This window comes from Chanos chanos, chromosome 3 (genome assembly GCF_902362185.1).
Source record: "Chanos chanos chromosome 3, fChaCha1.1, whole genome shotgun sequence".
Classification (NCBI taxonomy): Eukaryota; Metazoa; Chordata; class Actinopteri; order Gonorynchiformes; family Chanidae; genus Chanos; species Chanos chanos.
The window spans coordinates 21,669,921-21,692,482 of NC_044497.1; the positions used below are offsets into that span (position 1 = coordinate 21,669,921).

Here is a 22,562-nt window from a genome sequence, read left to right on the forward strand (position 1 = left end):
TTATTTAATGTTTTTTTTCACACCGTAGGTCAGCTGGAATGAATATAAAGTCTTAGCTTTTTATTATATTTTACAAAAAAAACCCTGATAAGAAGTTTCTGTGCTTTGAGCAACGATTCAAATAGTCTAAAACGTGTTCCTAACGAAAACCCATACAACATTCAAGAACTGATGTGATTTATTTCTATTTCTAATGTTGTGCTCATTGTTTAACATTTTTCATTCTGCCATTTTGAAATAAAAATGTGCGACGTCGTTGCTCATATTCATCACATTGACTGCTGTTCAACGTTGACTACCATTTCAGTCAAAACATATAATTTCTTGAAAATGGTTCCCATAAGTTAAATAGGAGTCAATAATGCGATCTTCTGCTTCTTAAATTTACCAAAGCGAACAGAGATGATATGCGCGAAAGTAAAAAAACGAGCGCAGAATATTTTTCGTCAGATAAGTGGCTTTGAAACTGAGTGACTGAGGATTATTTGTTCATCTAATGATAAGCCGCTACCAGAGGTAATTTACTCTGACGTTTACCACTACCGGGTAGATACACCTTGCCTATGAAAATACAGAATCAAACACCACAAAGACCATATGCAGGGCAAGGCAAAGCTTTGAATAACCAGTATGTCTTCACTATTTCAAACATCCCAAAGGGTGAGGACTCTTATCGTCACGTAAGTGGACCCAGTAAGACAAGGAAATGAGCCACTTGGGCCAAAGCAGTTGTGTTCAAACATTGGTTAAACAGTGTAATATGGATCCTTAGAGACCCACAAAATGTGTGAGGCCCTGACACATTGAGGGAAGACACGGGCTGATGAAACGGTTGGATTTCTATGATGTACTGCCGTTCATAATGTACATAACCACAACTGAAACTGTAAGCTGCATATCTTTATAGATGAATAACAGTTCTCTGTGTGTTCTCCGTATACACTAACAAAATGTATTTAAACGTATACCGCCTCGCTTAACTAAAATCGCTTGGAGTTATTCATTTCGACTATGTGTCGCTAGAACAAGTGACACGAGGCTTGTCACTCAACTGGTTATTCGCAAAAACAAGTGTTTTATGATTGGATAAAGTGAGAAACAGCTGACCGTGCCTCACTCCAAAGACCAAACCGGACTTTTCTAGTGCCAAGAGCGTCTCTTCCCACGCTTATGAATATCCCTTTAAAACAGTAATCATTCTATGAAAGTTTGGTCTGCGCAGAAGTTGAACAAGTGCTCATCTCCGCGAATCAATCAAAGGAGTGCATTATGGGATTGTGTTAAAATGGCAGCCCGCATACAGACCTCTGTACCCTTTGAGTAAAGTATTCTGTTTCTTTCAAGGAATTGGTCATGCTAGTCACTATGTCTGGATTAAATTTTTTGCAGTTTGTACGCTGCAGTCGAAGACACACTATAGTCACTTCAGTTCGACCTTTGTATGCAAGATTTAACCAATCAGGAGATTTATCCAGCATTAAACGGTACGGATTAGACATACGTGGCGGTGTATAATTGTATAGTATTTTAATGTAGGTGTGTTCGTATGCTTGCAAATGCAATATATGAGGGAATGCGGTTACAAGTACTAAGTTAATTTCTATTCCATCCCTGTGTTATTACGTCTGAGAGCTTAGATAAGTCGTTTCAGGTATGCTTAGCTGTGATGAGAGCACAGAGCTATGTCTTGTTTACGATGTCAAGGACATATTGGTAGCAGTCTTGTTAGGAATTAATTTGACATTGCGGATTTAAGCATAGCATGTGCAGGGAGGGTCTTTGTGATTAGTCAGTACTTCTTGTGTTAGCAAAGAGCGGGTGGTGGGGGTCATTCTAGAAAGAGGGCTGCACTACGAAGCGAGGTAACTGGCTTATCCCGTTTACTTCTGGTTAAATTAACTCAAAGTAAGCAGTAAACCTCATAATAAAAGATATGCTTTGTTTTGCTAGGAGAATGAAGCCATAGGAGTCTTCCATTAGGAGGTTTACTACTTACTCTGAGTTACCTTAGTCTGAGTTTTCACTAAACCCACTTGAATGCCCCCCGGAGATACAATTAGAGCCCAACAGATATAGGATTTTTCAGACCGATACCGATTTCAATATTTGATGATTTAAAAATCCGATAATGATATATCGGCCGATATTCTTCTTTTTTCTTTTTTCAGAAACACATAACATAAACAAAGATTTTCCTAACATTTGTTATGTGTAGTTATGTAAGACTCCCCACCAAGATAACATGACATAATAGGGTTTAAAAATAAACATGTTGTATTGCCACAAGTAGTACTTTGAACAAAAGTGCAGCAGAATATACTAAAGTTTTGATAGATAATGCAATAAACTGATACAGTGAGCTAGAGTAAACGCTGCTGTTGAATGCATCTAATACGACATGACTGTAGTCATGTCATATTGAGGACTTGGGATTTCACACTACATGTTTGAAAGAGAAACTAGATAACTTTACTTGGCTACCAAGCCATGTAAGATACTTGTTAAGCTCACGTTTATTTACGTGCCCCCTCTGATTTAATAATTTTCAATGCACCGACTGTAACTACAGACATGCGAGTTGCATATTACCATCACATCATTTAGACAGAATAAGTTAACAGTTCAGTCGCTCATTAACGTTAGCGGTCTTCCACTGATAAACATGGCATTAGCTTGCTTTGTCAGTAACCTAAGCGATGTTGCCAGATAACATTTTTTAGAGGAGACGAGGGAGAAATGACAGGACCGTTGTTTGTTTACTTGCTAGAACTACCACACTATTTCATAAATAAACCTACAATCAAGTTAGTCAACAGCAACATTTGTTCACCACTCAACTACTGTAAACGTAATTTTGATGTTTGACTGACTGTACCGGCTTTCACATTACTGCAGCAAAACCAGGCATGGCTGACATGAATGTCATAACATGGTTTAAGGATTCATTTTCCGTCTCTTTTTAAATTGTCATTTAGTGGCCATTATAAACCCCAATACCAATTTATCTGCAATTAGCTCATATCGGCCGATAGTATCAGCTCCCGGCTTTATTGGTCGGGCTCTATGTACAATCATATATAATCTTGCAGCATCCTGTGATTTCAATATCTAATAGCTCTGTGATTATTGTACTTGGAACTTCTCAACCAGGTGTTACAAAGAAGATGACCTCCCTGAACTCATAGTTTCATTGATTATTTTCAGTTATTATTTCCTTATTGACTGCATGACTTGTAAAACATTTATTAGCTGTCATGTCCATTTCTGGCGCTGGATGTGGAGTTGAAAGGAAACTCCTGTAGCCAGTGTTTGGGTGATCGTAGCCCGTGTTTGGGTGATCGTAGCCCATAGGCTACTGTTACAGACTGTGTCATATGTCAAGTGAAGTTTCATTGCCCCATTGGTTAGCCCATAATGGGATTTTAATTGTCTTACAGACCAACTTGAAACACTTGTTTAGAGTCTTACTTTTTGTTGTTGTTGTTGTTATGCTTTAGATTTGGAGTATATTCACCATTCCGCTGCAGTGCACAGCAATGTAGCAAACAGCCTGCCTGGACAGTGGCCCGTCTTTGGGGTCAAGCCCATAAAGTAGTCAGACATGCCACTGGGCACACTCCAACATCTCCCAAGGTCACCTTGAAGTTGGTTTTGGGTCCAGTTGCGTTAACAGTGGTTGCACGGCTGTCCTGTGGTATGGCGTATTGTCAAGCTGACTTGGATAAAAATGCACCATCTGCAGTTCAAACAGTGGAAAAGGTCCCTGAGTTCAGCTGGGCCATTCTCTGGGAGTTCCTTCATCCTCAGCTATTAGCCCTAATAGGAGCTATTATTGTAAGTAATTTCTGATCTAACAATGTCTACTTTATTAGGTCAAAGAATGTGGTATCAGTAAATCATTGGTAAGTTAAATTAATGATCGTACCAATCAGACTTTTGCAGGTTATGATTAAATTTTATGTCTATTTATATTAAAATAATAATATGAGTTTCTGTATTGCTCCTAAAAAAGTGATATGTTTAAAAATTTGTTTATTTAATTTGTCTGTGACACATGAATGGGCCTCTTTTTTTTTTTTATAAGAAAAATGTAACATTTTCTGAAAACACTAAATTTAGTTTTACTCCAGCATGGCAACCTCAGTGCAATACGCAATTTAGAACATGTGCATATTTTATGCAGGAAAATGATAAAACACACTCATGACAAGTCAACAAGCACCTTCAAAATGTTTGCACCCTTGAAAAAGATGAGCTTTATAAAAAAAACAAACACACACACACACACATTTTAAAAACAAATATTATGAGCTGTATTTTACGCTGTAAAAGATGAAAAAATATGTGTTGTTTTCTAATGCAGTTGACCTGAAATTTCCTGAAATTATTAAATGAACAGTGTCATCTGTGACTTTATCTGTCTGTAAAATACAGTGTTTTGTCACTGTCTCTGGATAACTTTGTGAGCAAGCCTGATATTTCAGGTGAATTAGATTTTTCTGGCATTCAGGAAATTAAATTATGTGTAGATTTTTCTGGCATTCCGCAAATTAAACTGTGTGTAGATTTTTGTGGCATTCAGCAAATTAAACTGTGTGTAGATTTTTCTAGCATTCAGGAAATTAAATTGTTTGTAGATTTTCTTGGCATTCAGAGAATTAAATTGTGTGTAGATTTTGTGGTCACTCTAAGGAGCACCAGTCGCAATCACCGTCACACTGAAGAAGGTGGGTGATCATGGATGAAAATACAAAAAAAATGAAAGAAATGAAAGAAGCCTAAACTTCTGTATTTCTAGCAAAAGCTTTATTTAGCCATGTAGCTGTTGGTCCCACTTCTACAGGGTTTGTGCAAAGTTGTTGTGACAAAGTCACTTAACCTGACGTAAGTGAAATTGAGTTCATTTGAGTTCCTGTTTTTTTCCTCATAATGCATGAACAAGCATGACTCCTAAGCAACTTGTTAACATAACCTGTGTAAAAGCACTCAGCTGGCTAGCTATTAATCTCACAGCTGTCATCTCTCAACCTGACTCTTAACTTTCCCCCATATCGTGTTTGTTTGTGCATCAGTGCAAGTGTATGTGTTGGCAGGACAATATGTCAAATGTGTTTCAAAGCCAAACCACTGATTCTTTCTGTTGTAGTGTTGTAGGTGGACATAGTACAGTGTTTAAAAAAAAAAATATATATATATATATGTATATAGTGTATGTGTGTGTATATATATAGCCGCAAGCGGCGATCACCGTGGTCCACGCAGAATCACAGAGGTTGCAATCAGTGGTGGAATTAGAAGTGGTTCAATGGCTTCAACAGGAGAAATAAGAGATGGAATGGTAGGAAATGTCAAAAAATAGGTGTCACATTGACCACACAGTTTGAAATTTCATGAAGACCAGGCATTCACACTTGCAAATATGAACTGCTGAGATTTGATTGGCAGCTGGCAGCCATTTCTGTTGAGCAAGCCAATTGGCACTCTGGGAAATGTGAGCAAATGCGGCCAAGTATAAGTAGCCTACACCGATTTTCAGATTTTTAGCAGTTTAGCAGTTATGAGATATCGCAATGTTGCAGTTATAGCGCCCCTATGGACAAAATTTGATGTGCTTCCAAGGAATATGATGCTGATAAAATGTATCAAGTTTCATGAAATTTAAACTTTTACATCACAAAATATAGAGTCAATAGGGGCCATGCCCTAAAATTTGATTGACATGCAACTTTAAAATGGTTAAACGAATCAAAATTCTTTTTACAACCTTTAATCAGCATGGTCTGTAGATGATGTATTCCAAGTTTCATGCAAATTGGAAGAATCATCTAGGAGGAGATAGATTTGAAAAGTTTCACAAAAAATTCAAAATGGCGGAAAAATCAAAAACTAGCATGGCGGATCATTTTGGTCCAATCGGCTTTTTTGTTCATCTGGAGCCATATAATAATAATAATAATAATAATAATAATAATAATAATAAATATAGCTGCAAGCAGCAATGCTGGGGCCAAGCAGTTGAGCGCCAGCAGGTAGAGGACTGATCAGAAGAAGCCCTGAAGAAGACAGCAGTCCATCAGAGTGTGAGCAGACATCCTTCGGTGGTACTTTGCGGGAAGCAGGGATCCGGGCCTGGTCCGGAAGCTCCCCCCATTATAGTGACTGGAAGTTGGGGAAGAGCGCTGGCTTCCCTGAGGCCTGGAGGTTGGCTCCAGGGACTGAGGCCCCAAGGGGGAAGCAGGGACCCAGGCCCAGTCCGGAAGCTCCCCCCATTAGGTTGCCTGGAAGTTGGGGAAGACCGCTGGCTTCCCTGGGGCCTTGAGGTTAGCTCCAGGGACTTAGTCTCACTGGGGGAAGCTTCCCTGGGGCCTGGACCTGAGCTGGGGCCTGGAGTATTCCGTTTAGGGCTTGATACCGTGATGATGCACAAATAGTTTGGCTGAAATATCTGCTTTTGTCTTGGAGTTATGGGTATTTGAATACAATGTTTTATGTTTGTATGCTATAGCGCCACCAAGAGGCCAAATGTCATGAAACTTGGTGGGGACCTAGTATGTATCATGTCAATGAACTGTACCAAGTTTGGCATCAGTCCATACAAGGATTGCTGAGATATCCTCACTTCCTGTTTTAGAGGGCACTTCATCAAATTTCATTGGACGACAGCGACCACACCCTTTGGACTAGCAAAATTCTTTATACACCATTTGATCACGATGGTCTGTAGATGATGTGTACCAAATTTGGTGGTGATTGCGTCAACGGTCTAGGACTAGTTCGCAAAAGTAGGTTTTTGGAAAAATTCAAAATGGCGGAAAATCTAGGGGGGCGGAAATTGACGCCGATGGGTCCATTTGACTCGCCATAACCCAAGGATTCAGGGGAGAAAAGATCATGAGTCTAGGTCAAGCGGTTCAAAAGTTATGAGCAAATATGTGACAAAAAAGTACCTTGATTTTTGACCTGCTGATGGCGCTGCAGGGATGCATGGATTGACCCCAAATTTGGTGCCTGGATACCTTGGACTGTCCTCTATCAATGTGCCAAATTTCACAAAAATCCACCAAGGGGTTCTAGGGGCTGCCATAGACTCCTATGGCGGAAACAATAATAATAGTGAAAAATTCTACCAATTACAATAGGGTTCCAGCAGCTTTGCTGCTGGACCCCTAATAATCAGAACAAAAACAATAGGGTTCCAGCAGCTTCACTGTTTGGTCCCTAAATATGGCTGCAAGCAGCAATGACAGGGCCAAGCAGCTCATGGCCACCAGATAGACAAGTAATCAGAACAACCCGTGAACAAGACACCAGTTCATCACAGGGTGAACAGACACATTGACACCCTCTGTTACACTCACGACTGGGAGATTCCACAAAAATCAACATAGGGCTTCTAAGGCCTGCTGCACCAAACCACTGAAAAAATAATGATACCAAGATGGCTGAAATACAAAATGGCTGACATGCAGGTTTTATAATTTCTCACCTAGGGTCCCCTACTGTGATGAAGAAGTTTAGATGAAATAATTTGCTCTCGTCCTGGAGTAATGGGCGCTGCAATACATATGTGTGTGTTTTTCTGGTATAGTGCCCTCTTGGGACCAAATTTCATGAAATTTTGTGGGTACCCATCACTCCCCTTTACAATGATGTGTACCCAATTGGGCATCTATCTAACCAAGCATTGCTGAGACATGCTCACTTCCTGTTTTGGAGGCTTCGCCATTGAAATTCATTGGACAACAGTGGCCATATCCTTTGGCCTAGCAAAATTATTTATACAACTTTTGGTCAGAACTTTCTGTGGATGATACACGCCAAATTTGGTGGTGATAGGATCAATGGTCTAGGACTAGTTTGCCAAAGTAGGTTTTTTGAAAAATTCAAAATGGCGGACAATTCAATATGGCAGATTTCAAAAACGTGCCTTCCTTCTACTTAACATAATAACAGGGATTCAGGTCAAACTTACTACCCAAGGTTCAAACCTTATATGCAGAAATGTACTTTGAATTTTGGCCTGTTGGTGGCGCTAGAGGCAATGATGGAATTAAACCAAAATTGGTGCCTGGGTACCTTGGAATGTGCTCTGTGAGAGTGCCAAATTTCACCATGATACATGAAGGGCTTCTATGGTCTGCCATTGAAAATTTCTAAATTCAAGATGGCTGACAAATAAAATGGCCGACACCTAGGGGTCATAATATCCCAGTTAGAGCTTGATACTGTGATGATGCACAAGAAATTTGTTTGAAGTAGGCCTATGTGCTCCCCCTCTAAATGAAGTGTACCAAGTTTGGCATCAATCCACCAAAGCATTGCTGAGATATGCTTACTTCCTGGTCTAGGACTAGTTCACAAAAGTATGTTTTTCGAAAAATTCAAAATGACAGAAAATCTAATTGATGGCAGTTCGACTCGTCATGACCCAAGGATCCAGAGGAAAAAAGATCAGAACTCCAGGACAAATGGTTCAAAAGTTATAGTCAAATTTGGTTCATGGATACTTTGCCTGTCCTCTATTAATGTGCCAAATTTCATTGAAATCCACCAAGGGGTTCTATGGGCTGCCATAGACTTCCAGAGGAGAAAACGTAATAATCATAGTGAAAAATTCGAACAGTTACAATAGGTGCCTGCAGCTTCGCTGCTTGGCCCCTAATAATAATAATAAAATCAGAACAAAGACAATACCGTTCCAGCAGCTTCACTGCTTGGACCCCTAAATAAAATGGAGGGGTGATGGAGTATGTTAAGTTAGGTTTCCGTGATTGCGTGCACACACACAGTGAATTTGTCCTCTGCATTTAACCCATCCAACACACCAGTAGTGAACACACAGCATTCCTCTCTGTGCCCGGGGAGCATTAGGGTTAAGTGATTTGCTCAAGGGCACACAACCGTGGATGTTGGGCCTGGGAATCAAACTGGCAACCCTCCAGTCACAAGCCCGGTTCTTTAACCTTTAGACCACAGCTGCCCGTGGTCTAAATGTGTGTGTAAACATGATTGCTACAGCAGACAGGGATGGAGGAGACAGCAAAATGAAAGCATGGAGAGATGAAGACAGGATAGTATGTGGGAGCTGGGGCCAGGGCTGCAACTACTGACTATTCTGATAGTCGAATAATCTATCGAATATTGAAAGAAATAATCCACTGCTCGGATTGTGAATCGCACAATGACTCAGTGGCTCTTAGTTATCTATCAGCTTTTAAACTTAGCTTGAGGTTGTTTTAGGCATATGCTAGCTAACAATAAAGACAATAAAGATGAAAACTTCATTCGAAAATACATTTTTAATGAATGGTCACTAGGACTAATTCAGTGAGGGCAGTTGCTTGCTGGGGAGTACAAGTTTGCTTCCTTTGAAGAAAGCCGTGAGATCCAACAAACCCATAAATCTTTCAAATTAATTTGAATGCAACCCACATTGGGCACGCATGCATAGACATGAGCTGTAGAAATCTTTCTTTTCAACGTCATCTGAATGTTCAACGTAATTAATTGTTTGTTGATCAAGAGGAGATGTATTTCAAAATAGAAAACATTACAGTTCATAACACAAAGTTACATGGCTTTTAACATTAACATTAGCTATGCTATCTAGCTAACTAGCTTAATGAGATGAGTCTTGATCATCCAGAGAGCCACCGTGCCACCTCTTCAGATGCTTGAGCATAACTGATATGCTCCCATGCCAGACAAGGTCAAGTTTGCACATTTTGTGGTTTGCAACCTTCTTGGCAAAATTAAGAGTGAAATGCTGCTACACTTTTGAGGTCTTTAGTCGTGAAGGTGTTGCTATCTCTATTGTTCTCTCCAGTAAAGCAACATAGCTTAGGCCACATGTCTGAGCATTCCAAGTCAGCATGAAAAACACAAAATGACATAACCAACTAATCGACAAATAAATTCGTTGGCAACTAATTTTGTCATCAATTTTAGTTGACTATGTTCATTATTTGTTGCAACCCTAGCTGGGGCGGATCATTTTATGTATTTAGGACTAACAGAAATCGCACCTACAAACTGTTGGACTCTCTAATGTTCTCATCTTTGATAAAGCTGGTTTAAATGGCTTTGACCTGTTGGCAGCCATGGTTGTGAGCACTCCCTCAGGTTCTGATGATGCCTCTATACCTGACACAGGACAAAACTCAGCTGTAAACCAGGATGGGGCAGGCTTCAAGCATGTGTCATGGGATGTGAGGGCCATCCTCACTCGGGTCCATAACAGTGGCTGTTGTCTGAGGTAAAGACCCAAAGTCATGGGTGACTGGACAGTCTGCATTAGAGAGAAAATAGCATTTCAAAAACCTGATTACTGCTGAGACTGAAATGTTGACTTAAGTGCCTCTTGATGTAATGTAAAGTACACATTTTATTTAAATTTCGTTCCAAAAAAGGGTTAGCTGACATCAGTGATCTCTAGTGGCTGTCTGTGTCTCTGCATGTGCACCCAGGAAAACAGGACAACCATGAAAAACTAGCCTACAATTTTTTTGCATAGTGCTTGTAGTCCATCTTTTTTAGGGGTGCAAATAATTTTGGTGGTAATTGTTTATGTATCTGCTCTGGACCGTGTTACAGAGTGTCTGTTTTGGCATACTAATGCTCTTTTCTTTTTATAAAGCTTGCATTTGGAGCTGCGATTCTGAATATCCAAATTCCTCTGATGTTGGGAGACTTGGTGAATGTGGTAGCATGCCATATGAGAGAACATGCTAGAAATTATATGAGGAATATCAGAGGACCAGCTCTGAAGCTCCTGGGACTGTATGGTTTACAGGTAAGATCCTTCCATGTTTACAGGGGACACTTGGAAGATTCCTAATCCCCATTACTTTTCCCAATATTAGAGAAAAGATGTGCAGAGCCACCATCCAGAAATACCTGACAGATGTGACTTGATGTCAACTGTGTTGCTGGGTTTGTTTGGAAGTCTGCTGGAAGGGTAGGTTGGGGTGGTCTGTCTGTGTACATTTTGTCTGAAGCATTTTTGATTTAAAGTAAACTAAAATAGAACAAGGATTTTAATGGATTTTAATTGTATTTTAATGGAAAACTGGAGTTTTTGTCATTTGTTCAGGTACCAATTCCAACATCCAAAATTGAAAAACGAGACTTTTCTCATTTGTTAACAACCGATTTGAAATCAAAAATGCTTTGGATGACAGTTTCACAGATGAGTGAGAATGGTATAGAAGAGCCATGCTCCATGACTGAGCTGGGCAGGGCACAGCAGGCTAACACGGTTTTGCACACATTCTCTGGTTTGTACAGTGACGTGCCACCTGCTGTGTCCAGGCTCAGTCAGCCACCCTTCAAGACCTCGTTAGTGTGTTGAGTAACATACCGAGTGGCTGGTGCATGCCGTTTCAGGCCTGCTCATGGAGCGTCTTCAGCCTGTCCAGAAAGGGAAGTCCTGTTTTCTCAGGAGGCCCTGTATTTTCAGGTCCTAAATGCATGTTTATACTTTTGTTAGTGTAACATTTAGGGGATGATTGTTTCTTGGGCTACTGCCTCATATTTGAAGCAACTAACTGGGTCTAGTTCCATTTGGAATATGTACAGTTTCTTTCAGTGGTGGATGGACTACATTACGAATATGCTTATGCATAAGTAGTATGATGTAAAAGCTTATGTTTGCTTTTATTAAAGTTACCAAGTATTACCACAATTACACTGCACTTCAGATGTACAGCCACAAGAGTCTATTATCCCTCAGGCTCTTGGAGACTCATACAAAAGTGTTACCTAATGAAAAATTCATCATCAAATAATGAATTCGTTTTGATTTATGAAACAAGTAACATTTTATGTCTGTCTGCCTTGTCAAAAGCCGTTTCAACATCTAAGGCGGCTGCTATAACCTTAAAGTTATTCCTGCTGGAGAGCTGAAAATGGGTAGAAACCATCCAATATTGCTGAATGAAAGCTTTCTCCTCTTCCGTATTCACCAATTTTTGTGTAACATGAAGTATTTACCTATTTAAAGTGAGCAAAAAGCTTGTCCAGTTTTAACTGCATGCAAGGGAGGAGAGTATTTTAAACTGTCTTCCAATTCTGGTTGTTCTGTTAGTAACTGGAAAGGAAATAACATCTCCTCTGCACAGTTGCCAGATGGGAGTGTCTCACTGAGTGACTTAAGTCATAAGAAGAGTACTTGCTTCAAAATCTTAATTTCAGTTTCATTTTTTTTTAATTATTTGTATAGTGATTTTTAAGGTAGAATTCGTCCAGGGCCGCCTGCAGGGTGCAATGACTGAGGGGCATTTGAGATTTTCAAGGGGACAAACATGCACATTATGATTAGGCTTAGGGCTGGGCAATATAGCTGAAAAGTTTATCATGATAAAATGTTTCATTTCAGTCTATATCAATAATTACTGATCATTTTTATAGGCCTATTTTTAATAATCAAGAGGAGAAAAAAAGGTTGGATTTAACCACTTTATTTTGTATGACGGAGCGTTGGGCCACGTTGAGTAAAAAAATTCTGAGATTTCAACAGTAAGGTCATAGTCGTAATTGAGGGAAAAAAGCCTTAATATTATGAGAATACAGTTGTAATTTAATGAGAATAAAGTCATAGTATCTCATGAAAAAGTCGTATAATTACGTGAATGAAGTTGTCATTTTACGAGAATGACATCGCAACAAAAGAGGTAATTTCCTCTAAGTCCATGTGGTTCTTTCTTCGGGAATAGACACAGTTTCATCCTGATACTTATGATAATGTGGTGCTGATGTGCCAAAAGATTAAGTATTTTGTTATTTGTTAAACCTGTACTAAAATATAACTTCACAAGATGCTCCACGTCCTTCATTTTAACGCAGGCGGCAGGCTGCTATTCTGATATTTCCCTTCTAAAATAACAGGTAGCCTAAAATTATGACTTTTTCTCGTAAAATTACGACGTTATTCACGTAATGTTATGACCCTATTCTTGAACTCTTGTTTGGGGTTTGTTCATGCAACCGAACTTTGCATATTCATTATGTGCTTTCCTGGTGGTTTGCATTTGATGCATTTAAGTGAAACTATCGGACATTCTGCCGAACTGTTCTCTTATTGCCATTGGTGAAGTGTCTATTGCGGTATATATCGCTATCGTTTTATCGCCCAGGCCTAAGGTTACAGTTAAAACGGAGAGGGCAAAAGTTTTACTGAGGGGGCAACACCCCTTTCAGAATTGAGACTCAAAGTGGGAACACAGGTATAGGGTTATAGTTAGTCTGTTTTGGGCTTCAGAAGAATGTCAAGGAAATGAGAGAGATTTTAGAATACATGTTGTAGATAGTGAGGGCTACCATTTAGTGAAAGGTTAGGGTTGAGTTTGACAGACACGTGTACACCAGGTGGTGAACAAATTAGGAAAAATCACTGCAATAACTGATAAAAGGCCAAACTAAATCTGTCTGAATCCCTAGTAAAAACTTGTTAGCCACAAAATATGCTTTAACATGACATGTCTAACTAACGAAGGACTCACTGGTCTTCTGTAAAAATAAAGCAGTCCTGAAAATGTTCATCATCTCAGTATTCAGAGTTCAGCATAAGCACATAAAAGGTTTAAAAAAGGAAAAAAAAAAGCTAAAAACATTGCATACTTTATAATATCAGCAATGTAATTAATGCTTATTAAAGACCGACAATGAGTTACTTAAATCCTGAATCTGACCCTAGAAAGCTGTTTTCATAGTGCCACAACATGCCGTCAGTCTCAACTTATCCTTGTTTCACCTGTTCAAAAATTTGGTAAATGGGTCCAGAAAATTTATTTCAGCTTCCTGTCTTCTGTACAATATCTGGTCTTTGTGATCCTGCAGATCATTAAGCACATATCTGAGAGCTGTCAGTTCGTTATAATCATATCACCATATCAAAGTATCATTTTAGGTCTCTTAACCAAAGATCCATTCTTGTTCTTGCTGAAACTACCCTGTCACTTGTAATAGTGATTAATGGGTCAAAATACCAGCCCAATGCCACTGGATCTTAGATTATAGGCTTTGGGGTCATCTATGAGTTTCAGTCAAAGAGGGAGTTTGGTACTCAGGGAAACAGACAATAAATCATCTTAATATTTCGCCACCACCTTGTTCAGTTTCAAATCAAAAATTTGGGTAGTGCAGCTGCATTAGTTAACAATTTTGATTCATTTGACTACCTACCACTCCCCAATTTTTGTTTTTTAATTATTTTTATTTATTTATTTATTTATTTATTTATTTATTTATTTATTTATTTATTTTTATAAGTAATGCATTCAGATGAAGAAAGTGTCAACCAAATTGTAAAGTAAATAAGAGCATGTATGTAAGTAATTACATGTATGTAGAAGGCTATGTTTAAGTCTTCCTGCACAATAATGCACAGGGAACAAAAATGCAGCATAACTTTTCAGATATCGCTAACATTTTAAAATGTTTAAATTTAAAAAGTATATATTTTATTTAAATTGATTTAAATTATTTGTGTCAACCCTACTGATCCTCTGCCTGTTCCTTGAGGGTTAGCCAGTCACAAAAATGCATGCTAGGATCAGCTGAGGACCATCTTTACAATTTCATAGACCACATAGATTCCTTCTTCTTTGCTTGCCATAATACAGAATAGCTTTGTGCCTTGAGGAACCTATGTACAAATGGACCTCATTTTTTCCACACTGGATAGTTAATGCCTTGACTATAGAACTTGGTGAACGATTCTGCTCTTCAGTGTAAATTTTTGTCAGACTGCTGTGACACAAAGAATGACAGGTAAAGGTAAATGATGAATGCAAGTGGCAAATAACCATAATTTTGTCTCTCTTTCTCCTATAGGGTTTGATGACTACTGGCTACATCATCCTTTTGTCCAGAGTTGGGGAGAGAGTGGCTGCAAACATGAGGAAAACTCTTTTTGCATCTGTACTCAGGTTATGCAAGAATATGGTCTATGCCAGCAGAAACTTTACAGAACATTTTCAATCTTTACAGATTACATTTTTAAAGAAAACAATTAAAGTATACTATTGTTCAGATGTGATTATCTGAAAATTAGATGTGTTTGTCACTCAATCACATTCTAGGCAGGATGTTGCATTCTTTGATGCAAATAAGACAGGACAGCTGGTGAACCGACTGACATCTGACATCCAGGAGTTTAAATCTTCCTTCAAACTGGTCATTTCTCAGGTAGTGTCTCACAGGATCATATTACAGTTAAAGTGGGGAAAAAGAAAATCCAACAAAAGAACAACAACAAATTGTCCATGTGAAGTTCCTAACTTTTAAAGGTGTTTGGGGCTCTTGTAATGACCAAATCAACATATTTTATATGTGTCACATTTGCCTCAGCTTCCTATGTGACAAAATAATGGAGCAACTGGTATAATAATAGCAATGCTGTGTTCAGGCCATCAAAGAATGTTTTTTCATCCCACAAGTGTACTCAGAACACTGCGTCAAAGCACTCTTGCAGCATGTGGTTTCCCAGCAGCCTTTAAAGGCCCTTTATTTTCCAACAAACATTAAACGTATACCTGGATGGTCTCTCCATAAATACATCTCTGCACATGTTTATAGGGTTTGCGAAGTACCACACAGACAGTGGGCTGTTGTGTCTCGCTGTATGTCATCTCTCCAAAGCTCACTGGACTGACTGTGGTCGTCCTACCGTGTCTCGTGGGAGCTGGTGCATTCATCGGGTCATTCTTGCGTAAACTGTCTCGAAAAGCCCAAGAACAGGTAATCACAGAATGAGAGGAATTTTTTTTTCACTGCACTACCCAGGTTTCTGCCCTCTTATGGCTTCAATCTTCAATTCTTCAATTCACTTCAGTTCATTTTCCACTCCAACCCTCAGGTGGCCAAAGCAACAGGAGTTGCTGACGAGGCTCTTGGCAATGTGAGAACTGTGAGAGCATTTGCCATGGAGGACAGAGAGCTGGAGTGAGAATTCAGTGATACTCTTTATATTAAGAGACATTCTGTGATACTTAAACTCGCTCAGTTATTTCCATTATCTTCAGAACAATGTTTGGTGGTGTCTCCTCAGAAACCACAGATTATCATCACCAGTATTGTCCATGTTATTACGTAATGTGCCAAACCATTATGTAAGAAGGTTCTCTAACCAGATGAGAGATTTATTACTGTATGGAGATATGCCTTATTAATGGCTGGCTGTTTTCTTTGGCCTGCAGGAGATACGGACATGAGGTGGAGAAGTCCTGTGAAATGAATGAAGCTTTGGGATCAGGAATAGCAATATTCCAAGGGTTATCAAACATTGTTTTGAATTGTAAGTGACATTTGTTTATAGATACATCACAGTTTAATTTGCTTCATATGGTGTCAGAGGATAGAGAGGGTCATCTGTTATTTGTTTATTTGTCTTTAATAGGCATTGTTCTTGGTACCATTTTTGCTGGTGGATCTTTGATGGCCAGTGATGAGATGTCTCCTGGTGATCTGATGTCATTTTTGGTGGCTTCCCAAACTGTTCAGAGGTGGGTCAGACATACACTGTACTATTCCAAAACTAGTGACAGAACATTCTGAGGGAAAACCTGACTAACTTAAACTAATGAATGAATACACTGTCAAAAGTGGTATAAAGGAAAACAATGGTTAGTGTTCCAGGTGGCACTCTTTTTAAGCGAGACTCATAATGCTGCATGGAGGCCGATGTGAATGCACGAGACAACTAAAAATAGTCAAATAGCATCTATGTTATCAAATGCTGAAAATATTTGATGATTTGTTAATTTAGAGAAAGTGTTAGTGATAAGGTGCATTTGTATGTGAAGCATAACACTCCGGACAGACACAAATGAAGTGTCACAATGCAGAAGATCTCTTAACTTCACATGATAAAGTTAAAGTGTAACCTCCCTCTCCACAGATAGGGTATCAGATGTAAAGCCAAATAAAATGACTTCAAGTAGCTAGCTGTGTTATTATTTGATGGTAGTTCCCATTGTGTTTGAAATGCAATGTTTGTGTTCACGTCCTCTTGAGCTGGGAACTTTATGAAGAGAGAACACAAACATTTGTTTTGCTTTTGTGTGGCTATAAAGTGGCTCATGATTTAGGTTTAAACCCAGGCTTTCACCCCTTTGGACAGCCATACATATTCTCTGCTTTCTGCATTACCAATGTCAGATTAAACTATGGTTGCACAATCTAGAACACTTGTATATTCATAACATTCACAACTATGATTGCATGTCTGCCCAGGGATTACGCAATTCACAATTTTAAAAATAATTTAAATGTAATCAAGAACACTAAAACCTTTTACGAAGTTAGGTTATCTCACTCCCTACTTTCAGGCCTGGTCATGTGCTTTGTTGCAAATTTAATTTAGCTACACCAATATTGCTAGCCTCTATGTTTGTAACTTTCAAATTTAACATGGCTACATTAATATTGGTAGCCTCTATGTTTTTACCTTTTAAATTTAACTTAGCTAGCACAAATTTTTGGTAGCCTCTATGTTTTTTTTGTCCATGTCTTTGGAAAGCACAATATGTACTTCTTTAAGGTTTCACATTGCAGTAAATGTACTGGGCTAGTAAATGTTTGATTGTGTTTATAACAGTGGGAATGCATTAAATATAATATCTATATCTATCTATCTGTATCTATATCTATCTATATATGTGTGTGTGTGTATGAATATATATATATATACACACACACACACACACACACACACACACACACACACACTGTATGTGTTACAGTAATAACATGGCTACGCTACAACATGTCACCTGGAAAATTCTTAACTGACATCATCATGTAGGTCGTATAGTCAACAGAAGATAGCCATGATTGTTTTCAAGTCACTAGAAAAAAAGATGTCTAATATACAGAGGTCACATCATGTGTTTTCTCTTCAGGTCTTTGGCAAGCATTTCTATCCTGTTTGGACAGGTGGGTAAAATGAAGTCCGTTAATGTCAAATATCAGCTCCCTGCTGTGATTCTTTTTTTTTTTTTAATCTGTTTTTTATCCGTTGTAGATGGTGAGAGGCATTAGTGCTGGGACCCGTGTTTTTGAGTACTTGACTTTGGAGCCTACCATTCCAATAACTGGTGGAGGGCGAATTCCACATCACTCTTTAATTGGGCGAGTTGACTTCATGAACGTCAACTTCAGGTAAAACTTTCTTCAGGTTTTAATTTTTTTTTTTTTTTTTCTTTTTTTTTTTTTTCATATACTGGTGTCCATGCATGTAGTAGTGCAAATTAAGTGCATTTTGGTTAATTTGGCAAAATGTAACACAAATAACTGTGGTGAAGTCTGAAAAGACTCTTGCCTGTTTTAAGTGACAGTGTGGTGACATCATTGTCTTTCTCAGTTCAAAGTGTAAACTATGCCTGCTGCTGCACATTCCTATGAGGGAAATGAAGGCATTTTCAGAAGAGTCATAAAGAATCTGATTGACTGAAACAGCTGTTTTATTTTCTCACCATACTATAGCTGAAAAAACCCTTTATTAAGCTTTTAGAACAACTCACAAATACAAAAAAGATAGGCGGTTAGACACAAAGGACAGAATTTCAAATAATATCGACTCATTTTCTTTTGCAATAGCTAACAAACAAACAAAACAAATGCACAAATAAATTCATATTTGCAGGTGATCCACTTAGGGTAACCTATAACTACATGCTTCTGTATTGAAACTGACTGAAAAATGCAGTGACATCTGACTTTAGTCTTATCAAATGGACATCAAATGGCTGTAAATTTCAAAGGAAAGCATGAAACAATCAAATGAAAGCAAAATGTCAGGGTATAGTTAAATGTTAGAGTATAGATGGAGTATAGTCAAGTATAGTTAGACAGATAAAGAAAGAAAGAAAGCAACACATTCCATTAGTCACTGGTCTGGAGCTCATCTGCTAGGGTGAAAATGTAGTTTACACATTTTCTCCTGTGTCACTTCTGTTTTGTTAAACTTCATTAAAACCAGCCCTGACCCCATGTCAATAAATTATAAATCATGAACTTCAAAACTAGTCTAAACACGATGAGAATAAACATTGAAACATCATATTTACAGCGTGGTAGACATTTTATTTCATGTATCTTTTGACAATACGAGTATATGATTACGTTTGCCCCCGAGTGGATACTGACGCAGCTCCTTTTTCAACCAGTCTTGTCTCTACTTTCATTAGAATAACACTTTCAGAGGATCAGAAAACAGAGGTTGCACCAAATGCAGAACAGAGACTTCAAATTTACTCATGAAGTCCCTTTCCCTTTGCAAACTGGAGTGAATATCTTCTTAAATCTTTAATTGTAAGAGAAGTACTGGCCCAAACATGTTTGTATTTTCAAAGTTTTATTTTATTGTGTGATTTTTAGTTACCCAACAAGACCTGGACATCAGATTCTAAAGAACTTCAGCCTGACTCTACCCCCATGTAAAACTGTAGCTATTGTCGGAGAGTCAGGAGGAGGTAATTTACCACATTTTCACAATCTTGTTTCTGGTATAAATCAGAAAAGGAAATGTAACTTGAAATTAAGCATTTACCTGACTATTTTACAATACTGTAGTTCATTTTTTAATTCATTGGATGTACTCCAAAACACTTGGCAGTGACCTAGTGGGTCTTTTTGCCGTGTGTCTCAGGTAAGTCCACTGTGGCTGCTCTTCTGGAGCGCTTTTATGATCCACTCAGTGGAGTGATAATGCTGGATGGACTGGACATCAGGACACTGGACCCTTCCTGGCTTAGAGGGAGAGCTATTGGCTTCATCAGTCAGGTTAATTTCTTTTAAATCTCGAGTTGTTGGTCTTTGTGTGTGTGTGTGTGTGTGTGTGTGAGTGTGTGTGTGTGTGTGTGAGTGTGTTTATGTGTCTGTATTTGTATGTGAGCTGTCATTTTGGGCCAACCTTTAGGAGCCTGTGCTCTTTGGAACATCTGTGATGGAGAATATTCGTTTTGGAAAACCTGAGGCCACTGATGAAGAGGTTTATGTTGCTGCAAAACAGGCCAATGCACACAGCTTTATCACTGCCTTTCCAGATGGGTATGGCACTGTTGTTGGTAAGCACGGGTAAAAACCTCACGCTGTAGCTTTGTTTTTAACATCTCCTCCTAATTACCTACACTCCTCTCAAAATCTCAGCGTTAATAAATAAACAGAAGACAAACGAATAAGGTAAATATTGATAAATGAAATTAATTTTAATAGTATTGGATTAAATTTAAACATTTAATAAATAATTTTATCAAATTTATGCCTGCTACAAAATCTTTATGTCAATATCAAATATTGAGTTCATAATGACTTCAGCTGCATTCTCTTGAATTTAAGTTATTCAGTCTCTCCTGACTCTTGGGCACATATAGGTGAGCGAGGTGCGACCCTCTCCGGAGGTCAGAAGCAGCGGATCGCCATTGCACGCGCTCTGATCAAAAACCCCAGCATTCTAATCCTGGATGAGGCCACCAGCGCCCTGGATGCTGAGTCTGAGCGGGTGGTTCAGGAAGCCTTGGACCGGGCCACAACGGGTCGCACCGTACTCATTATTGCCCACCGGCTCAGCACCATTCAGGGCGCTGACCTCATAGTTGTCATGAATAATGGGCGGATTGTCGAGGTAAAGGCTTCAGTTTTTTTTTCTAAATTTAGCAGAAATAGACAATACCACAATTCAGCATAAAACTGAAACCATGAGTGAGAATTTTACTGCACTTTAATATTTCTGCTAGTTTTTAAGTAGCTGTTTTATTACACTTGATACTGACATGGACAAGAGCTTTAGTGTTCCATTTTGACAAATCTGTCAAGTCCATGAGGTAATTACTAATGATAATGGTAAACTTTTTGCAGCTGGTTGACACAGCATTATGCTAAATGCTGATGTGTGCGTGTACATGCGTGAGTGTTGTTTGTTTCCTTTAAGGCTGGGACACATCTGGAATTACTGGGTAAAGGAGGACTGTATGCTGAACTTATCAGACGACAGAGATCCAACGGGCAAAACTGACTGCGTTGCTTCATCATACTACTGATGAGTTGTATTTCAACACTACCCTGGGCTCCACCTGGGCAAGCCGGTGCTCCTAATGGACAAGTTTTAAGTGTGGGCTCGTTTTATCGTGAGACACGCTAAAGACCTTAAAAGGAGAAACGATTTCTATTGATTAGTCAGGCAGGGTCAGTGGACAGAGTCTTCTTGCCATGCCCACTGGCGAACCGTTTACATAATACTAAGGGATTACTTTTTTAATATAAAAATACACATATCATAATCACATTACTTTTATAAGAGATTTTAAGGATTTAAAACCAGGCTTTATTATGTATAAAGTATCATGTTAGTGATGTTAATTGACAGTATCAAAGAGAGATGTTTTTACATGCAGAATAATACAATATTCAGAATAATATAATATTCTACATAAATAATGGATTAATAAATCGTTACCATCACTTCCTATTGACTTACTATTTGTTTACAGTAATCTTTGTCACTCCTGATCATTCCATGAGCTGTTTATAAAGGAAATGGATATGAGAATGTGGAATGCAGTCATATTCTTTTGACCATTAACAGAATGCACAATGACGAGAAAATCCAAAACAACACGAGCAAATGCAGATGAATTCATGTTGAAAAATGTGTGAAGAGCAAACAAGTTTATTTTTTAGACACATCATACAGTTCATGGAGAAACAGAATTACAGATACAGATTAATCCTGCTGATGCTTCAGGAACTCCACAACTCTATGGGGGAAAAAAATGCAGAGTGCAGATTGTTTCTGACCACTTGCACCCACAAAGTTACAAAAGCCCCCTAACCCCAATCACTGAAGACTAAATCAACACACTACCTGAATAGCCCTGATCACTGAAGACTAAATCAACACACTACTTGAATAGCTTCTGCCCATGTGCCGTGGCCTTTGTGAGGCAGAAATGTGTAGTCCAGCACACACCCAACACCTCTGTCAGCTCTCAATAATCTTCCCTACAGCTAGAGTACTCTTCTAGTGGAATGAAGTTACAGTATTACACCTGCACTGATAGTACATCCAGCCATCCTCATCAAGATCACTCTGCTACCGCTTGTGGAAACAGAGTTTGTAAGTCTGAGACATTTTCCTCATATGTGTTGTGAGTGTTTTAACAGTTGTACATGAAGATGGATATGATATTATAGACTTGCATAATATTTTATTGCTTCTCTTGTACATGGACATCTTCGAGTGTCAAAAAATAAACAGAGAGCAAAAAGTGTATAAATGAATGAATAAATACATCAAGCCATAAATACATTTGGAAATAAAGGCCATACTTGTACCATAATTTTAATTTACTTACTTACTTACATACTTGTTTACTCAGTTACATGTTTATTTGTCTGTAATGTGAAAAGAAAAAGCAGTGAAAATATGGTGGAATCTTCCTAGAGGTGATGAATGGAGACTAGTCAGTCAACTACCACACATCACTATAAACAGATCTCTACAAGCAGTGCTATGTCATAGCAATGCAATACGGCTGCATCACTAATTTTCTTTTCCCGAGACC

At 38.6% G+C, this 22,562-nt stretch overlaps 1 protein-coding gene across 1 annotated transcript; it reads left to right on the forward strand.

Moving 5' to 3' along the window:
* The first annotated feature begins 1,289 nt into the window (after window positions 1–1,289).
* On the forward strand, window positions 1,290–21,436 carry abcb8 (ATP-binding cassette, sub-family B (MDR/TAP), member 8). Its single transcript, XM_030767490.1, has 16 exons — window positions 1,290–1,484; window positions 3,498–3,834; window positions 10,637–10,792; window positions 14,833–14,927; window positions 15,081–15,186; window positions 15,577–15,738; window positions 15,857–15,942; window positions 16,197–16,294; window positions 16,397–16,502; window positions 17,901–17,934; window positions 18,023–18,159; window positions 19,378–19,472; window positions 19,649–19,782; window positions 19,919–20,066; window positions 20,373–20,623; window positions 20,930–21,436. The coding sequence occupies exons 1-16, from the start codon at window positions 1,354–1,356 to the stop codon at window positions 21,011–21,013; spliced, it is 2,160 nt and encodes a 719-aa protein (XP_030623350.1). The 5' UTR covers window positions 1,290–1,353; the 3' UTR covers window positions 21,014–21,436.
* The last annotated feature ends 1,126 nt before the right edge of the window (window positions 21,437–22,562 follow it).

Bases quoted from the DNA above. Each gene is read 5' to 3' on its own strand.
- abcb8 (XM_030767490.1), top strand. From the start codon at position 1,354: ATGCTAGTCACTATGTCTGGATTAAATTTTTTGCAGTTTGTACGCTGC. The intron at 19,783-19,918 runs GTTAATTTCTTT...GCCAACCTTTAG, and splicing joins CTATTGGCTTCATCAGTCAG to GAGCCTGTGCTCTTTGGAAC. The intron at 20,067-20,372 runs GTAAGCACGGGT...GGGCACATATAG, and splicing joins TGGGTATGGCACTGTTGTTG to GTGAGCGAGGTGCGACCCTC.